Source organism: Pinus tabuliformis, chromosome 9 (genome assembly GCF_031772625.1).
Source record: "Pinus tabuliformis cultivar Carrire ecotype Pingquan chromosome 9, CPIR1, whole genome shotgun sequence".
NCBI classification, from domain to species: Eukaryota; Viridiplantae; Streptophyta; class Pinopsida; order Pinales; family Pinaceae; genus Pinus; species Pinus tabuliformis.
In genome coordinates, this window is record NC_142307.1 from 1,082,665,355 (window position 1) to 1,082,685,746 (window position 20,392).

General features: G+C 40.7%; 1 protein-coding gene across 1 annotated transcript; it reads right to left on the reverse strand.

Annotated features, from left to right (window-relative positions):
- Positions 1 to 4,747: 4,747 nt before the first annotated feature.
- Positions 4,748 to 5,143, reverse strand: LOC149152474 (uncharacterized). The gene has a single exon (XM_089443488.1). The coding sequence runs from the start codon at positions 5,141 to 5,143 to the stop codon at positions 4,748 to 4,750; it is 396 nt and encodes a 131-aa protein (XP_089299614.1).
- Between the last annotated feature and the right edge of the window lie 15,249 nt (positions 5,144 to 20,392).

Consider the following 20,392-nt stretch of genomic DNA (forward strand, 5'->3'; position numbering starts at 1 on the left):
AAGTATTAGTAGACAAAGAACTAGATTTGAGGTCAAATAATAAGATATATGCATGAATATAGAGTAAAAAATAGGTGCTAATGTGCTAATTGGCTTGTTCAAGGCAACCATTATGCAATGGTTTTTGGGCGATAGTTGTCGGGAAACAATTGGGCACCTAAAAATGATGCAAATGAGTTAGTTGATGGGCCACCTGCAGGAGTTTTGGCTGATGAAGAATAAGTAACCCTTCGAGAGAAAAGTTATTAGTTGCAGGGGTAAGAGTTGAAATAGGGCTGGGTGTTGGGGCTAGAGAAGGACATCAATAACACATAAACATAATCCATATTGTTTGTACATCCCTTAACGAGTAATCATAAGCAATAATAACATGTCCCATTCACATCCATTGAGAGTTTCATCCACAAACCAATTTTTATTTGGATCAATTTATTTTCCATCAAAGATCTGGATTGTAATGTGTTGCCTCTATCCACTCATTAGGGGTTCTCAACTGCCCTTGATAGGACTCTTCCAATTAGACGATCATTGGCTACATCGATTTATATGATCATTCCACATCAGAATCAGTGATGAACATGCTTTTGCATCAAGATTAGTGACTAGAAACATCATTATTGCATCACAAAGCATTTGTTTAGCATATTAAAATTCATAAATAAATTATGTGTGGGATTAAAAAATATGGGTAGAAAAGTCATCAAAACTCAACAAGATTATTACAACAATAAGAATTTATGATGTATAAATATAAGATGCAAAGATAAAACGTATTTCCAAAAATAGAAAATATATTATAAATTTACAATCCAAATTAGGTGCTTCCTTATTTAGTGATTCACAAAAGCCACTTTTCACAAAGCCATAAGAAAACATTTGAAATCTTATAGGTTATAGTTGCAGGTTGAGTAATGGGTGCGTGATAATTAGCAAGTTTACAATATATCCCAAAAGATGTTTAAACCGCAAGCTGACTTCTTCAATTATATGATACGACTTCAAAGATCTTAATATTAGTTGAGTTCAAATGGTTGTGACATGTATGGTTGTTCACAAAGTGGATGTCCAATTATGTTTTTATTTTATTTTAAGATTACATTAAATTAGTACCAATTAGTAGATCCATTGATAAGAGTTACAATGGATTTTTCCCATTAAATCTTGTGCAGTAACAAAGAATCTTTACTTTTGTTTGTGGGCTATCCTTTTCATGCATCTTTTTGTTTGTAAAGTTAAGTCTTTTATATTACGACTAAGTAAATATACATAGCAAAATATTTTCAGCGACAAGTATGCCACTTGGGAAACCATACTAGTAGCATAAGTTCAATTTTTTCATGTTAAAAGTATTGTGTATAACCATATTGACTTTCAAACTAAAATTAAAACTGTGAACTAACACAAAACATAATTTGATAGCCATGGACATAACAAATCCCTAAGAAATGTTTCTCATTAGGTAATTAACTTGCATAATAATACTTCAAGAGGAGAATCCACCTGGAGAGGTGGTAGTTGATCAACATCATTATCTGAAGAAGAAATATCATAATTCCCCAAAGCCTTTGCAAGCCTTGTGACTTTTAAGCTTATCAACCTTGTCCATAATTTCATTCATGCAAACTAGCAACTCTTGTTGTGTGTTATCTTTGTTAGTAAGATTTGTGTCCATTAGAGTTTTGATGTGCCGATATAGATTGATCATATGCATGTAAGATGAGGGGCGAGCCCTGGTAGAGCTACCTACATTAGGAATCCATCAAATTTGAAGAAGGACATGGGTGTGGGATTTGATCCACTTAGGTGTGCACAGGTCACAAAACCATTTTAATATAGTTTCTCTTGGTGCAACCACACATTCGACTACTACCTCAAGGTGCTACCATGGTTTTAGGATTAGGCCCTCATGGGAGTTTAACCTTGCCCAACGGTGAAAAACTGTTCACTTTCCACCATTAGATCCAACCCCTTTGGACCTTTTTCATGTATTATTATAAGCATAAAATTTTAGATTACATCCCTGAGATTCCTAAGGATGAAAATAATCTTATCACTTCAACAATTGTTTCATCCATTATTGCACAAATAACATTTGCATTTATTTTTGCAAATTATTATCTAATTTCCTCTAAAAGATATGATTATTATGTCACTGCTTATGGAGTGACATCTATGATCAATTCTAAGCTATTGGTTTGTCTGTACTGGTGCAAATTTTCAAAGTTCTATAGTTAACATTAGGCTTTTGGCTTAAATTTTTGTGTGATATCAGCACGCTGCCGCATCCCCGACTCCGGATTTCAAGGGTTGACGTCATCCTGCCATGCACGGTAGATCAAATTGTATAATGTAGGTGCAGGGAAGGGCGATCCTTCGTAAAATTGGGAGTTAACATGTTGGTGGAGAATTTATTATTATGGTTGATGGATTATCGAGAAGCGGATTTAGTTGTTTTCGGTGTTCAAAGTGGTTTTTTAATTTTTTCTTAGATTTGTGGCGCTCAATGAGGCTGGATTTCTTGTTTCAGTAACTGTGTTTTTTTGTGCGACATTATTTCTCGTTATCAGGTTCTTCTTGTTACCAAGAGAGTTTTTTTTGTTTTTTGTTTTTTTGTTTTTTTTGTTTTTTGTTTTTTGTTTTTTGTTTTTTGTTTTTTGTTTTGTTTTGTTTTGTTTTGTTTTTTTTTTTTTGTTTTGTTTTTGTTTTTTTGTTTTGTTTTTTTGTTTTTTTTTTTTTAGTGGATGTGAGCAGTAGACTTTTTTGTGCGGAACGCTGAAGCTGTTTGGTTATGTGGCAGGACGCAGGTTTTCCAACCTCCTCGATGACGATTTGACAGGTAAATGTATGAACATTATTTTCTGGTTTAATGGTCGTGGTGCATAATTTGGAGTTATAATGGTTCACTGTTTCACAGATTTTGTAGATGAGACTTTAGAATTTAGAGCATAAGAGTTGTTCGGGTAAGCAGATTATTGGATTCTAGCAATGGAAACCATTGAGAAATCAATGAAAGTAGATTAGGGTTTGATTCCTCTTTCTTGATAATTACTTGTGAGTTATGTTTACTCCATTTACTTCTTTATTATCTTATCTTTCATCAAGCAATTACCATATTAAGTGTGTATGAAGATCACAAAACAAGAGACATAAGATTATAGGCACTATGCCAGGGCAAAACCCCCCTCAAGGGGAAAACCCAGTCAAAAGTTCTCTTCCTTCAATAGTATTCTTTGAGACTCTTCAACCTAGACGAAGACCAAATCTTCCCTCCACACCAAGTCAGCCTTCTAGATCTTTGACCCATTTGTAACAACACTTCCTCCCTAGCAACTTCGACTGTGCAACAACTTACGACATTAGGCAGCAATTGGTAGCAACAATACTTGGAAGACTTCGATCTCCCAAACTAGGGCACGAAATAGAGAGAGAGTAGCTCCAAAACTTCGATTTTCTTCTTATCCTTAGACTTGACCCAACTCGCACTTATGTTAGGCTTCTTCTTCCTACTTCACATTTCTTTAACTTCCTTAGAGATATCGAACTAGCTTGAGATGAGATGCTCCAAATGAATTCAACTTCCTTCTATTTATAGGCCAAGTGAGGTCAAATTGGTGTCCTTAGGCCGACTTGATCTCTTCTAGGCCAACTTGGTGTGGAGGTTACATAAATTATATTTGAATCAATAATGACCTTTTTGCATGATTCAAAAGCCCAAGAAGGGTCTCTTTAAATGTACAATGACTCTATAGACTCAATATTAATCCTAGGAGTCCTCAATGGGGACTTTGACTAATATAATGATGACCCAAGCATATGCTTTAATAAGTCATTGATACAATAATAAAAAATCTTTTCTTTATTCTTTTGACAAGTACATTTTATGGTGAATCAAATACATTAATGAAGATCGAACCTAGTTACATTTTCCAACACTCCCTCTTAACTAGGGAGGTATTCATAGTATACAAATATAATGGAAGATCTCAAAGTATACGAACAATGAAGAGTTTAGGCACCACAATGCATGGACTAGATTCCTTTCCAGGGAAATCTATCCATTGGTCTCTTAACAGTTTAGGCACTGCCACAGACTAAATTCATGACTAGGGCAATCTATCCAAGTGGGAATAAGGTGGACTCAAGCTTTTAGCCTCTCTACGTACCATCATGCTTACTTGCTAACCACCAACCCAGGGACCTAGGTGCTTATCCATGGTCAAAGCTCTACGACCCATGCCACCCTCCCTACTTTGGGACCTAGACATCAACACAAACTATTGGTTTGATGTCCTCCCAGGCAATGCTTCACTGGCGAAGCCTCGACAAATATCTTCCAATATCTTATCATTAATACAATCAACAATATTTTCTAAACCAAACATGGTTCTTAAATACTCAAACTTCTTACTAGGAAGAGCCTTTGTTAGTATGTCTGCTACATGTTCATCTGTTAAGACATACTCCAACTTCACGATCCCATACTACACCAGGTTGCTATTAAAGTGGAATTTTTTTTTTTTTTTTACAGAAACGGCTCTGGGATTTCATTAAGTAACTGGCAAAAAGCCATAATTTCAGTTACAAAAGGTGAAATTGGTTTCTTGGCATCTCTCCAACCAGCTGAACATGGCACATATGCTTGAGAATCGCCTCTTTACAATGTTTCACATGAACTCTTGCTGCTGATTTCCGAAGCTTATGAATGCATACAAACTGATTTAACAAAAGATAGAAAAACATAGAAGATTTAGGGAATTGGTTCCCAAGAGATTTCATTATCTCTGAGAATAGTTCCAGCACCTAGTTGGGCAGCCTTATTTGCCTCTACATCTGCTTCTTTGTTGTTGTTTCTCAGGATATGAAAGAATTCCAGTTTTAGGAGCTTTGTCATGCCTTTAATTCTTGTAATTGTCCTTGCAAGTCGAAGATCTGCTAAATTTGTGTTGGTCACCATTGCATTGATGATGACTTGGGAATCACTGAAAACAATTGCTTCTGTGTGCCCCAGTTCTTTAAGCGTTTTGATCCCTTGAAACAGAGCCATGACTTCAGCTTGTATGCTTGAGGAGTGGCCTAGTCCCCATGCAAACCTGTGTATAGATGCTTCTTCTAGATTTATAATTAGTCCTCCTGCTCCAGCCATTCCTGGATTTCCCTTGGCTGCCCCGTCAAAGAAAAGAGAGGGGAGTGTTTGCTTGGACAGCCAAGATTGAAATTCTTCTTCGTTTTTCCTGATTTGCCAATCTTTGAGACATATAGGTGAGATTTTCGATTTTTGGAAATTGAGGTTGAGGGTTGCTCCAAACTCAATATCCTATTGGCTTAGGTTTTTAGTCATCGCTTTTGTCTCTTAGCCACTCATTTAACTGACCTTTCACTATATTTGCTACTAGTTTGTAGTTCTGTTCCTTATCTCTGAAGATCCTTCTGTTCCTCTCCAACCAGATTTGCCAGCTGATGAATTTGGGCAGAGCGGTCCATGCTGCTTTGACTATCTTGTTTTTTGGACTTGGGCCTGGATACCTGGCCAGCCACCCAGCAAACAAGTCTGGGACAGAGTGGGGGAAGGTGGGCATGAATTTCGATGCTCCAAGGATTTCATGCCAGATTAGACCTGTGAAATTGCACTCTAGTGAAAGGTGAAGAGCAGATTCCGGGCTTTCTTTGCATAGAGTGCATCTTGATGGCCCTAGAAATCCCCTTTTCTGAAGCCTATCATCTGTTAGGATTTTTTGGTGGCATAGCAGCCAACAGAAAAAATCGATCTTTGGAATGGTAGGGAAATTCCAAATACCAGTCCAGGGCGTCGGATTAGGAGGCACGTGAGGTCTCTCCATGATTTTGGCGTAGCCTTGAGCCACCGAATACCCAATCTGCTTCGGTCCCCAACCTCTCGAGTCTTTTCTTCTTGCGTGCAGTGGAGCCGCCCCATGTAGCATCTTCAGCAGTGTATCATAATCTGACTGCCACGCAGATGGTACTTTGATCGTTTTCCAGCCAGACCAGTTGTCTCCACACCAATTCGATATGTCCCAGAGCGTTTTAAAATTGGCTTCATCCATCCATACCTTTAGTTCGTTCCTAAGATTCGAGCTCACCAGTGGAGGCCTGTTCATTATGCTATCTTCCCATATCCTGATGTGTTTGCCATTTCCTGGTATCCAGTAGGCATTGTCTCTTATTAGCGGGCCAATTTTAATAATTAGAGTGCTGAGGGGAGATCTGATTTGATCTTTGGGCTGCTCCAGGCACCGAAGTCTCTGACCTCTGAAATATTTCCTCCACAGCACCATCTGAACCCATCCTGCCTTTGGAGCTATGACCTTCCAAATCGGTTTGGCTCCCATTGCTAAATTCTATGTGCTTAGATTTTTATAGTTTAATCCTCCCTCTTGTAACGGTCTGGAGACTATTCCCCAATTCAACAGAGGAATTCTCTTCTCATTATGTTTGCCTCTTTTCCAGAGAAATTTCCTGATTAGTTCCTCCATCCTCTTAATGATTCCCACCGGCGCCAAAAGAACAGAGAATTGAAATAGCGGCAGGCTGCTTAGCACAGATTTGATGAGCACTGATTTTCCGGCAATGTTGAGCCAGGAGGATCCCCAGGCCTGCATTTTTGCTTTGAATTTTTCTATCTGGGGATGCCAATCCTTGCTCATAGCCCTCTTATGAAAGATGGGCAGCCCAAGGTATTTAAAGGAGGTCCAGGATGTTGTAGCTGCAAAGCCTAGACATTTGGCTATGGAATTTGCAGCAGCAACTGAGATATTCCAGTAGTAAACATGACACTTACCCTTGTTTAATTCACTGCCCGATGCTTGACAGTAATCTTCCAGCACTTCTTTGAATTTGCTTGCATACAGTTGAGTTGCAACCCCTAGTAACAAGGTATCATTTGCGAAGAGGGCGTGGTTGATGCTCTTAACCCCTCTTGCTATGCACAGACCAAATATATCTTGATCTTGTTGCTTCTTGTTTAAATAGAAGCTGACGACAGAAGCCTACAACACAAAGAGGAGGGGTGAGAGGGGGCACCCCTGCCTCAGCCCTCTAGATGCTTTGAAGAAGTCAGCAGCCCTGCCATTCACTAAAGGTGCAATCCAGGGTTTGGAAATACAAGCTCTGATCCACTTGATAAAATTTTGACCAAAGCCAAGTTTGTGCAAAACATCAAACAGAAATCTATGTCTTACATGATCAAATGCATTAGCTAGATCGAGTTTAATGACCATACCTTTTTCTTTTCGACGAAGACTGGAATGAATCGCCTCTTGGACCAAGATGAAATTATCTACTAGCTGCCTGCCATGTATAAATCCACCTTGATTCTTCGGGATGATTTTGGGGAGGATTTTCTTCAATCTGTTTGCTATAACCTTGGTAATCACTTTATATCCAATGTTACATAAGGATATAGGACGAAATCTATTAAATGAGTTAGCACCTTTTTCTTTAGGGATGAGGGCGAGGAATGCTGAGTTTGTGCAACCTCCGATTTTCTGACACTCTTGGGACTTCTGGATCATTTTAAAGAGCTCCTTCTCAACTATTTGCCAACATGTCTAGAGAAATCTGGGCGTGAATCCATCTGGACCCGGGGCTTTGTCGGGTTCCATTGCAAAGAGAGCTTCCCTAACTTCGTTTTTGGTGATTTTGTCTTCAAGAGCCTGGTTCATTTTAGCAGTGATGAGGTTGGGGACAACATCTAGCAGATTGTCATTTTGGCTAGTCTCCACGCCTTCACTATACATCTTCTCAAAGTGATCTGAAGCTGCCCTCTTAATGCTGGCAAATTCTTTTAAAGTGCATTTATCTTTTATAATTTCTGATATAGAATTGCGTCATTTCCTGGCTTGAGCTTGCTTGTGGAAAAAGGAAGAATTTCAGTCACCAGCTTTGAGACATAGACTCCTTGACTTGAGCCTCCAGAATTCTTCTTCTGCCGAACCAGACAAGCCTTATGGAATTTCGTTGTAGCTGTGATTCCTTGTCCAGCTCTTCTTTGGTGATTTCGACAACTTCTAGATGAAGGTGTTGTTTTCCAGATCGCTTTGATTTTTTTAATTTATTTATTTATTATTAATTTTTTTAATTTATTTATTTATTTATTATTATTATTATTATTATTATTTTAATTTTAATTTTTTAATTTTTTTATTATTTTTGTCTACAGCGGGATTGGGCAAGGTGTTAACCCAGCCTTTCAGCATCGCTTTTACTCTACGAAGTTTTTCCTCCCAAAAAAAGAAAGGAGAACCCTTGACTGGCTCTTTCCAGCATTCTCTGACCTTTTGCATGAAGTCTATCTCTTTAGTCCATAGAGAGCTAAATATGAAAGGGATAGGCCCCAGATCCTTAGTAGTCGATAGTTCTAGATTGATGGGCTTGTGATCTGAAACACTACTATGAAGAATACGCATTCTAGTCTCTAAACCAAGAAGCAGGAAAGGACTTTGAACAAAAAATCTATCAAGCCTTGCCGCTATATGCCCCTGTCCAACTCTCTTATTTGACCATGTGAACTTGCCTATGACCGACTTTATATCTAGCAGATCCCAGTCTTGCATGAGGTCTTCCGCCCATTCTCTTGCAGATCTCTGACTATGCTCCCTCCTCTTTTTTCTGTTGCAAAGAGTGTGAGATTTAGATCTCTGGCTATGATTATGTTTTCCAGATTTTCTAGATCTGCCAGACTTTTGATGGAGTCCCAGCAGTTTTTTTCTCACCTGCATTATTAGGATCATACACATTGAACAGACAAATAATCTCCTTTGATTCTAAATGTTGCATTTAAAAAAAATAATCTAATGGGTATTCAGGGACTCAGAGATTAATGAAAACTTATTTGTATTCCAGAGCGACCCAAGTCCTCTCGATGCTCCACGGGCAGAGATTGCATGCGCTCCACTTTTATTCCAAAAATTTTTGCTTGCTTGGAGGAAAGCTGTGTCCTCCAATTTAGTCTCTTGGATGAGGAGGATATTCGGGGCTTCCAATCTGATTAAACTATGCATTGCTTCTTCCTTAGCTGTGGTGCCCATTCCCCTACAATTCCAGGAGACTATCTTCATCATTTATTTTTGCCTTGCTGAGCTCCCTTAGAGCCCTGGGATTGGATCCTCGTCATCTTTGGGATTTTTGCTGGAAGATTCTCTAACGTTGGTTGGCTGCCCTGGAGCTTGTCCTTATAGGTTTCTTGTTCTCTTTTTTCCTTTTCAGTCTTGCGTCCTCTTGTAGATCTTCTAGGAGAGGACTGGGATTCAACGATTTCCCCTTCTTCCTCTGATTCCTCGGACTCTTGGGTTTCCTCCTCTTCTTCTGATATCTTCCCTTTGGATCTATCTGGAAAGGGGGAGGATTTAGGGGGAGAGGCCTCCTTTGGGATTTCTGTCTCCTAGGTGTTCATGATTTTAGATCCAAGGATTTCAAATTTATTCCCTTGGCTTTCCATGGATGGTTTCTGAGCAGGACCCGCTTGAGGAGTTTTGGCGTTTCCGTTTGCATTCTTCTTGTGAAAGGTTTTGGAGCGCTTTGCCTGATTCCATCCTTCTTCCTTCCCTTTTTCTTCCACCCCTTTGGACGGGCAGTCTCTGGCAAAGTGTCCGTAGACGTGGCACTTCCGGCATTTGAACGACAGTTTCTCATAATCTAGCTTCTGTACATGGGTCCAAGGACCTACAACTATTTTGATGGCTTCCAGTAGTCCAACCTCCAGACCTACCTCCACATAGATTTTGGCACAATCATACTGGTCCTTGTTGTTGGCCTTTTCTATAAATTTTTTAAGGGTATTTCCTATGTGCTTCAAAGAATCCCAGTTCCAGCAGTGAATTGGAAGATTGGGGAGCCTCACCCACACCGGGACCTCTGTAGGCACATCCACTGCCGGATCGAAGTCTGGCGTCCATTTATTTAAGTACAGCCCTTGAGGGCCCATGAAGTAGGGGCCATTCCTAAAAATGAGATCTTTGTCCTCTTTTGCAGTAAATTCAAACAAAAAATATCCTCTCCCGAGGAAGTAAGAGGTTACCTTGTTTTTTATCAAAGGTGCCCAGTTACTGGCAACCCAGTTCTCGGTTGATTTCAGGGAAGGCAAAAGTCCTGTAAACTGACCAACCAGAGCCCGATCTGCCAGTGACAAAGCTACTTGGATCGGTCCTTCTAGTGGAAGGGCGATCTCAGGGATATCTTCGAGCTTTTTCACAAATTTTGTTGCTTCCATGCATTTCTTCTTAGGCAAAGAGGCCAGGAGGGTTTTGAAGGCCTTAGCAGCGGAAGTGGAAGGAGGAGAGGGAGTTGACTCCTCCATGGAGAGCCAACAGATCCAGCGAGGGCGGCTGTAGTCTGTAGCAGATCCCTCAGCGAACTCCCTCGCAGGCTCAGAACGTGCGAAGTGCGGGCGCGCTCGCAGGCTCAGATCGTGCGGAAAGCGGATCTCACAGGTTGCAGAGTGCATAATTTACAATTCTTGGAGTAAATCTATAATTGTTGAAAGGTTGTGAGTGATCTCATTGTGTTTCATCTTTAGGGCGGAGATGGAATTTATTGTTGATATGCTTCTTCTTCTTTTTCTAAGGAAAAAGGTGCAATTTTCATTAATATATTAAGAAAATTACATGTTGTATAATGTTGCATGTATGAGATGCATTCACTGTAGATAGTAGTTCAAAAGAGTTTAGAAAATTTGTATACAAATTACATCATAGTAGGCAAGGGAGTTATATTCGCAATGATAAAACAAAAATACTTAGTAATTGTCCCAATTGTAAAAACAGAATGTAAATGCATAGAACAAAAAACCAAAAAAGAATGGTCAGTGAGATCACTCTGAGAGATTCCCATTCATCTCAATGAACGGCTGGTGGAAAAAATGATAGAAAACACCCTCCCTGAATTCCTGAATTTGCCATTGTCCCATGTTCACCCGTGCGACCGCTTTGGAAAGATGATCAATGATATCATTCCTTTCCCTGTATATATGAGAACATACAATAAAATCAAGTTGTGATTTTAATGTAATGATATCATCCAGCGTGTCTCTGAGTGTGTGTAAGTGACAATGATATACATCATTTATCCAATTTATAACAAGATGTGAATCCCCGAATATCTGAATCTTTTGGCAATTTTGTTCCCTCGCAAAAAGGAGAAGGTGTTTTAGACTGTTTAGTTCGGCAAAATTGTTGGTTCCCTTGCCCAGTCCGACTTGGATTCTATAGGACACAAGATTATTGATATGCAGTATAGCCCCCTCCCCCCCCACAACCCTCGGCTTGGGCCTAGCCATCAAAATATCCCCAAGGATAACTGGTGTCAATGCATTCTGGTGTGATGGCCCAAGGAGGTTTGTTGTCAGGGTCATCTGGGATCAAATTATATATGGCCACCGAATTGATACAAGAGTTTAACCAATTGATCAGAGTATCTAGGAAGATATTTCTGTTCCGGTTGATCTAGATACCCCAACAAACGATCAGAGGCAGATTCCTGGCTTTGTGAGAATGTGCCCCAATCCACCAATTATGCCAAGCATCCCCAACGTTGTGACCGAACCAAATTGTCGGCAGATTCAGACTAGATGTAATACTTGACCAGAAATGAATGGTCATCGAAGAGGAGAGAAACAGGTGGTTTGTGTCTTCCACGTGCGATTTGCAAAAACAACATCTTGAGGGCCCATGAAAATCCCTATGCATAAGGTTTAACTCGGTTGGGGCCTTCTCCGTGAGTATGCACCACATAAATAGTCTAGATTTTGGGGGAGCTTTTAATTTCGAGAGGTGGCGCCACCACCAACTGATACCACCATTTTCCCGGGCAACCATAACAGCCGCATGTCCAGCTTTAGGAGTATATTTTCCATGAGGGTCCATGGCCCATATGAGAACATCTTCCCAATCATTTAACATGACATTGGGTTCTAAAATGTTTAAAACCCTGTGATCCATCTAGCGCTGAGGCAACCACTGATCATGTCCAACAACGACAATCTGAGTGATATGAGCGATACCACACTCGGAGAGGTGATTACACAGGTCCCTTGGTAGTATATGTGCATTCCCGCACCCGCCCCAGGCGTCCGTGCCTAAATGCACATGATCACCTTTCCCTATTTTCCATGCCAGCCTGTTCTTTATGAGGGGAAGGGATTGGGATATCGCCTTCTAGATAATGGAAGCACCAGTTGAGTTAGTGATAGGACTGCAGATCCAATCCATAACTAAGAGGGGGTGAATATATTTGTAGTAAATGGCCTCCTGCCAAAGGTTTCGAGATTTGATGGTATGCCAACCCATTTTTGCCAAAAGTGCCATTGCAAAACGCTGAAGGTTTTTATGCCCCATCCACCCAATTTTTTGGGTTTTCCAATCGGTCCCATCTTACCCAAGCAAAATTCTGCCCTATTTTTAACTCCTCCAGAGGAAGCGGCAACAAATTTGTTGATCCTTTTTAGGATGCCTTTGGGGATCCAAGCCAACATCATTAAGTAAACTGGGATAGCCTCGAGGACCGATTTTATCAAGGTGAGCCTACCCGCTCTGGAGAGCCAACGATGCTGCCAGATGTTGATTTTGTTTTCAATTTTTGCAATGAGCCAAGCCCAGTCAGCTATACGGTATCCATTTGGTTTCAGTTTGAAGCCCAAATATTTTAACCCAACATCGAGATCTTATCTAACATAGGCAAATTGTTGAGCTGCATATCTTGCCTCGTTTTGAAGGCATGTCACAAAAATGATCGAGGACTTCTCATAATTTGGTTCCATACTATAGCTTTGCAAAAGAGAAATAAGATGTTCTTGAAATCATGTGAATCATGAAAGGAACCATTTAGAAAGATAAGTACATCATATACAAACAAAAGGTGTGAAAGAGTGGTCACATCGAATATTTGGACACCCCCCAGATCTCCCACCTCATGAGATTTTTTAATCAGTCTGCTAAATCCTTCCATAATGAGTAGGAAGAGTAAAGGGGAGAGTGGGCACCCTTGCCTAAGCCCTCGTTCCACATGAAAGAAACCAGAGGCATCACCATTAATAAGAATACTATATGAGGTAGATGAGAAACAACACATAATCCAGGATATGAAAGCATGTGAGAAGCTGATATGAGTGAGAGTGAGTTGGAGGTAAGACCAACTAGCCCAATCGAAGGCTTTGGAGAGGCCAATCTTAAGGATGATGGAATTTTTACGTTGTTTTTTGATCGAATGAAGGGCTTCATGAGTTGTCCTATAGCTTCATGGATCTAGCGTTGACTGAGGAAAACAAACTATTCCTTGGAAATCATCCGAGAAAGTATGGGTTTAACATGAAGAGCAATAATTTTGGAAATGATTTTGTAAATGTTGCTGCAGAGGGAGATGGGGCGGTAATCATCAAGGATGTAGGATTGTCAATTTTGGGGATGAGGGCCAAGAAGGTCGCATTAAACCATTCATACCTTTTGCTTGTGCTTCTGCATTCCTCAATGGCCCTTAATAGATCATCACCAATAAGTTCTAAGAAGGAGTTGTAGAATTCCACCGGCCACCCATCCGGGCCCGGACTTTTATCCTTTTTAAAGCATTTTAGCACAGCTTCTAGTTCCCCTCTAGTGATCGGGGAGTTTAAAGTCTCCATCTCTTCGGGCTCAACAAATGTAGGCAGTGCTTCTACTGTTCGGATGATTTCTAAGAGAGTAACACCAATAGGGGCCTTATATATTTTAGAGAAATGATGGACACCCATATTGGTCAGCTGCGCATATGTCTTTCTACCATCTTGATCTTGCAGCTCCCAAATTGTGTTAATTAACTTTCGTCCCCGGGAAAATTGGTGAAAAATTTTGAATTTTCATCCCCTTCTTGTAACCAAAGAGCTCTACTTTTTAACCTCGAGTGCTCTTCTTTCTGTCGCAACAATCTAATTCTTTTTTATTCCAGGTAGGTTAACCGTGCCTTTGATTCCACTAAAGCATGACAATTAACCCTAGAGGCTTCCAGGTCTTTGAGGGTAGCCTCTATCCTAAGGAGATTGACCTCATCTTTCCTATGTTTTTCCTTTGCCCATTTCATAGTTTTTTATTTTAAGCATGCAAAATCTTCTGATATGACCATAGCCGGGGAGATTAGATCATCCGACCTACAGTGAATCTAAGAGTCAGCAACTAATTTGTGGAACTCTGCATTAGGTAACCATGACGAGTTGAATTTGAAGGGCGTCAGGGTTTTGAAGTTGTTATCCTTGATCTCCAAAAAGATTGGGGAATGATCCGAGATCTCGCTCGAACCCACCCACTGGAGAAAAATATTCAAACTGCCAAGGAGAGGTGCCTTAATTAGAGAATGGTCCAGCCTCCTAGCCAGTTTCCCTTCACCTGTTCTCCTATTCCTCTAGGTCGGCATGATCTTGGCAGAGTTAATGTTCAGCAACTCGTGTGAGTCCAACATATTTTCAAAATAAGCCGAGTGGTGATCACATTGGGCCCAACTACCCCATGATTCTACCAAACTAGAGAGAAATTTAAATTACCCCCTATAATCAAGTTTTTAGATTGCATAAAGACGGATTCCATAAGTAAGTTCCAAAAAATTTCCCTATTGTGACATGGCCCATAAATGTTGACGAGCTTGAAATGCCTGTTAAGCTCCGAGGAAGTTATGTCAGCTCCCAGAAAGCCCTCACCCCCCTAGGCATTGAGTAGATTTATGGGTATTTTATTAAAGCCCATGGCACGACCACCCAAGTGGCCCCTGACATCCAGAAAGTGGAAATCCCAGTCTGGTAGAAAACTCAGAAGCAAAAATTTAACCAGACTCCCTTCACCCAACATTTCTTGCAAAAAAATGACATTGAGTCTCTTTGAAAGACATAATCTCTTAAGGGCTAGTTTTTTGTCCGGGCTGACTAGACCCCTGCAGTTGAAGGAGAGGCACTTCATGGGAGAGCATTGTGAGGGTTTCCCTTTGCTCTAAGGACCCAATCAATGGGGGTTTGAACCCTCGAATCCACTTCAACGTCGGCCCTTTTAATGGCTTTAGAGAGTTTGGATTGTCGGACACGGGGGGGTTTAAGGGGATGGGGGGGAGAGGATCCACTTCCAAACCAAAGGCCAGGGGTGGTGCGGTAGGAGAGAGTGGAGGAAATATCGATGAGATCCACTGGAAGTTGGGTTGCCCCCCCAATTAGGATCAGGCGGCACTAAGCTGGTAGATGGATTAGAAGCTAGGAAGCAGGAAGGGACCGATAGAACAGGACAAACCGAGGAGCACAACTTGCTAACCTCAGAAAACGACCCAGACAAACACATAGAAGCAGAAATAAATTTTGAAACCATACATTCATTTGAAAACGGGGGGGGGGAGGAGTACCCACAAAAGCCGAATCTCTAGCCCGTGCTCTAGTGTGGGGAGCCGCTGATGTCATTGAGTTTGGTTGTGAGGAAGATGCCTTCGATGCCTACAGGTGAGGCTCCGAATCTTCTGGAGGGTCCGCCAGTGAAAGGAAATCTGACTCCGTCGTTTGAGTGCTAGTTGATACCAATGATTTAGGAGGATCTTGATGCTTCGCGGATGATAGGGGCAATATTCATACAAATGTCCCACCTCGTGGCACCTTTGACAATGGAAAGGGATGCCTTCGAAGTCTAGAATCTGTCTTCGAGTGATGTCACCCATTTGGAGCAAATAGCTCTCCACCATGCCCTCTTTGGTATCAAGATGCACCAGTATACGAGCTAAGGCCATGTAGCTAGTATCTTGGTAAGCCCTTTCATGGTCTAGATACACCCCTAAATCATCTCCAGTGACTCTGAATACCTCCTCTACCCAAAACTGGAGTGGAAAACCCGGCAGACGGACCCGTATCAGACCAGCACCGAGGTTTTCTTTTTAAGGTTCGAACAACGGAGACCATCTCTTCAGCAGCACCAGGGTCATTTCGATGTGCCACTACCTCGTCAACACCCAATTAACCAAGTCTAGATGTGAAAAGATAAGGGTGAACCACTCCCGAGACAAGGTCATTATACCAGGTAGCTACATCATCAAGTTGCCCCATACCTCCGTAATCCATTTCTGCAGCCGAGCAGGTGTATAGTTCCTGCCCCAACCCTGCCCACAAGCACAGTGCTCTCCGTTAGGGCTGCTTGGGCCATTGTAATGCCCTCCCAGAAAACCAGGTGACGGTCCCTTTCTTTGATTTTAGAGTGCCTTGATTTTTTCTTTTCTCGTTGTTTTTGAGGTTGAGTTGCTCGGGTGTCCTCCGCTTGAGCGTTCTCATCTGAGTCCGAGGACCTGTTTTCATCAGTGCCAATTTCTTGCCCTACAATGCCATTGAAATACCCAAAGGGTGGTTCTAAAACCATGGGTAAGTGAGCAGCACAGATGGGTGCAGAACCCAGGAGGCCAGGCTGTGATGAAACAAAACCTTGAGCACCGGTATGTAAGCCGCTACACCCTGCCACTGATAATCCCACACCTCCTTGAGAGTTTGTACTAGTCAGAAGTGCCTAGGACCATTCTTGGAGCTTAGATGGTGAAGGAATGGAAAGAAAGGAAGACTCTTAACCCTCGTCCGAACTAAGTAATCCCTTCGACACGGCTGTTGCCGGTTGATTTTTACCCATCTCCTATAGGTTAACCTCCATTTTGTTCATGAGTTTGGTGACTTCCATAACTTGAGGAGACGGTAAACGGTTAACTTCCAGTGCAATCACGACTAATGATGGGTGTGAGTATTGAACCAGATGTCTTCTGTGGTCAGTGGGACTGAGGAGTAATCTAAGAGCTCTTCTTCCATCCAGATGTCTGCTTCCATAGAAAAACTGTGGGTCGTTCAAAGAAATTAGTGGGTAATGAGACCACCTACCCACTGACGAGATCTGAATGAAGAAAGCACGAAACATGACATTTGGTAGTCCAAAAACCCTTACCAATAGCCAGGGTGAGAAACCGTAACCGTTCAGGCAAAAAACTCGTTGCGAAAAAATCTTCAATTGCTGACAATGTCACAAGTAACCTTGTGGTGACAATATGGAAGACCACCCCTCCAGAACTTTGTAAAAACAATGGTTAAAATACCTCGAGACCAAGTGTTGGTTAGAGTCGGAACCACATCGGGTGTGGGGACGATAAATAAAATAACAGTGCCTCCGTGAAAACCCAAGGCAGATATAAAACCCAAGTCACAGTCAGCAACGATGGCACTGTTCGCTCATGGGTGTATAGTAAAAACTTCAATAATAACCTAGCCCCACCATCGAAACCATCCTCCTACCTCCATCGCTACCCACCTCACTATCATCATTCATGTTCACACATAATCTACCTTGTTGATATGCTTCGTTCTAGCATCAAACACAAGATATCCAGACATCTTGATACAACTTTGATTGTCACAATTAATCACAGTAGGACCCAAAGACTTCTCGAACAAATCTGTCAGAAGCTTCCTTAACCAAACAACCTTATTTCCTACTTCACATGAAACCACATATTCTGCCTCAACACTACTCAAAGCAACAAGATCTTGCTTCCTATTCATCCATGAAATCATAATATCTCCTAGACTAAAGAGTCCTCCGCTAGTGCTCCTTCCATTGGTCTCACTACCACCCCAATCAGAAACTGTATAACCAACCAACTTAACTTACTTACTATCATACTTTAGGTAGTGATGTATAGTGCCACAAAGATACCTCAATATGTGTTTGGCAGCTATCTAGTGATCTTGACGAGGCTCCAATTGAAACTGACTAAGAATGTTTATTTCAAAACATATATCTAGACTAGTATTTACCAGATACATTAGGGAGCCCACCAACTGAAAATAGGAGGTATGATCCATGATACTAGAGTCAGACCCCCTCAACTTCTTAAGATTAGTGGTCATAGGAGTAGTCATCGGCTTGGAATCCATCATCCTGTATTTCTACAACAACTTGATAATGTACTTTCCTTGCCCCAAATATATCTTCCCAAGTTTCTGCCATACTTCTAGACCCAAGTAATAGAGCATCAGTCCTAGATCCTTCATTTCAAAGTTGTAAACGTCCTCTTGCATTCTTGAATTCTTCTCTCCACACCTGTAATGAATAGATCATCCACATATAGTAGAATAATGACGGGCTCATTATTCACGACCTTGATGTAGAGATTTGGATCAACATAACTCTTTACGAACCCAATTCTAAGTAGATATGCATCCATCCTTACATACCATGCCCTAGGTGCTTGCTTCAAACCATATAGGGTCTTCTTGATTTTGCAAACATGAGAGTCCCTGCTATTAACTTCAAAGCCTTAAGGTTGTTCGATATACACCTCCTCATCAATGGTTGCGTTCAAAGATGCGGTCTTCCCATCCATTTGATGGATATTCCAACCCATTGTAGCAACCAATGAAACCAAAGATCTAATAGCAGTGTAACTTGATGTGGGTGCAAAGGTTTATTCATAATCAATGTCTTATTTTTTATAGAAATCCCTTGCAACGAATCTAGCTTTATACTTTCTATACTTCCATCAACAACATGTTGATATTATAGATCCATTTGGAGGTGACAACCGATTTGTCATTAGGTCTAGGAATGATTTCCAAATCCTAATGGATTGATATTCTTCCTACATCAACCTTCTTCCAAACTTCTTGATGAGAAACTTCCTTGAATGTAGATGGTTTGACTTCAATTAACTTCGTCGTATATGCAGCATAACCAGAGTATATTTTCAATCTCTTACTTTCCTTGAAGGTTCCTTTCGCAGCTCAGCATCTTCTAATGTAGCTTTTAACCAATTTATCCTTTTCCTAGTGGTTGGGATGACCACAAATTGAATAGGCTCACTTGGTCCTTCTTCTTCTTCTTGATTTGTAGTAGGGTTTTGATGATGATATTCTTCTTCTTCAAATATTGGAACTTCTTCATCATCAAAATCAATAGGAATATCCTTTGATTTCTTGTAGGCTTGATTTTCATCAAATATGACATCCCTTCTTACTTCGATATGTCTTCCTTCCTTAATGTAGATTCTATGTGCTTTTGAGGAGAGACTATATCTAATGAATATTCCCTTGATACTTGTAGAATCCAACTTCTTTCGCTTGTCCTTTGGAACATGGATGTATGTTGGACTTCCAAAGGTTCAAAGGTGATCCACACTTGAATTCTTTCCTGTGAATACTTCTTCGGGTGTTGTATCATTAAGACTTTTGTGAGTACTTCTATTTTGAATGTACACAACTTTCATTCCCCATAAGACTTTTGGTAGGTCTTGATCAAGGAGCATTGTTCGAATGCCTTCTTCAATTGACCTATTCTTTCTTTCAGCCACTCCATTTTGTTCGGGATAATAGGGAACAAGGATCTCCCTCTTAATTCTTGCTTCCTTACAATATGCAATCAATTCCTTAGAAGTGTATTCCCCACGATTGTTAGACCTTAGAGACTTTATCTTTCTTTCGATTAGGGTTTCCTCTTTGGACCTAAACTCCTTGAAATTTTCAAATACTTCATCTTTTGTTTTGAGAAGGTAGAGCCATGTCTTTCTATAATGGTCATAAATGCATGTTACAAAGTAGATATGACCTCCAAGTGATTTGACAGACATAGGCCCATATACATCAGAATGAATGAGGTCTAGTATCTCTTTAGACCTAGTTTCACTATTCAGAAATGACTTTCTTGTATTCTTTCCCAGAGAGCATCCCTTGCACACGCCTTCATGATCTAACTTCATATTGGGGATGCCATGAACCAATTGTCTAAGAGTAGGGATGACCTTATAATGTAGATGACCATACCTCCTATGACATAGCTCATTGGGATTGATTTCCATGTGAGCCAAAGCTTGAGGAGGTGGTGTAATAACTCTATAAAGGCTTCCTCCACGAACTCCAATAACCCTAGATTTACCAATGCTAGTGTATTTTCTACAAACCAATACTTTTCCATCAACAAAAGCAAATATTTCCCCTTTATCTTATAAACAAGAAATAGAAAGAAAATTGTTTTTCAAACCTGGAACATATACAATGTTGTTGAGGTTCAACTTCGATCCATTTTCTAGCTTCAATGATGTTGATCCCAAGACTCTAACATCATAGCATTTGTTTTCACCCAATTCCACTACATGAGAAGATGGCTCCTTTGATAGTGTATGGATTTGTTTACTTTCTCATGTCATGTGTCTTGATGTTCCATTATCAATGATCCATGCATTGTCATCACTAAGAGAACCTATAAGAGCAGTTAAGCATCCTTGACTTTTGACTTTGTTGAATAAGTATTGGATGACCTTCTTGATCCATCTTTCAACCACGGGGGTTTCACTCAATGAACCTATGACATATCGCCTGCGTTCATGGCATACTAAACAATACCCCTAAATTGACTACACATTGGAAAAT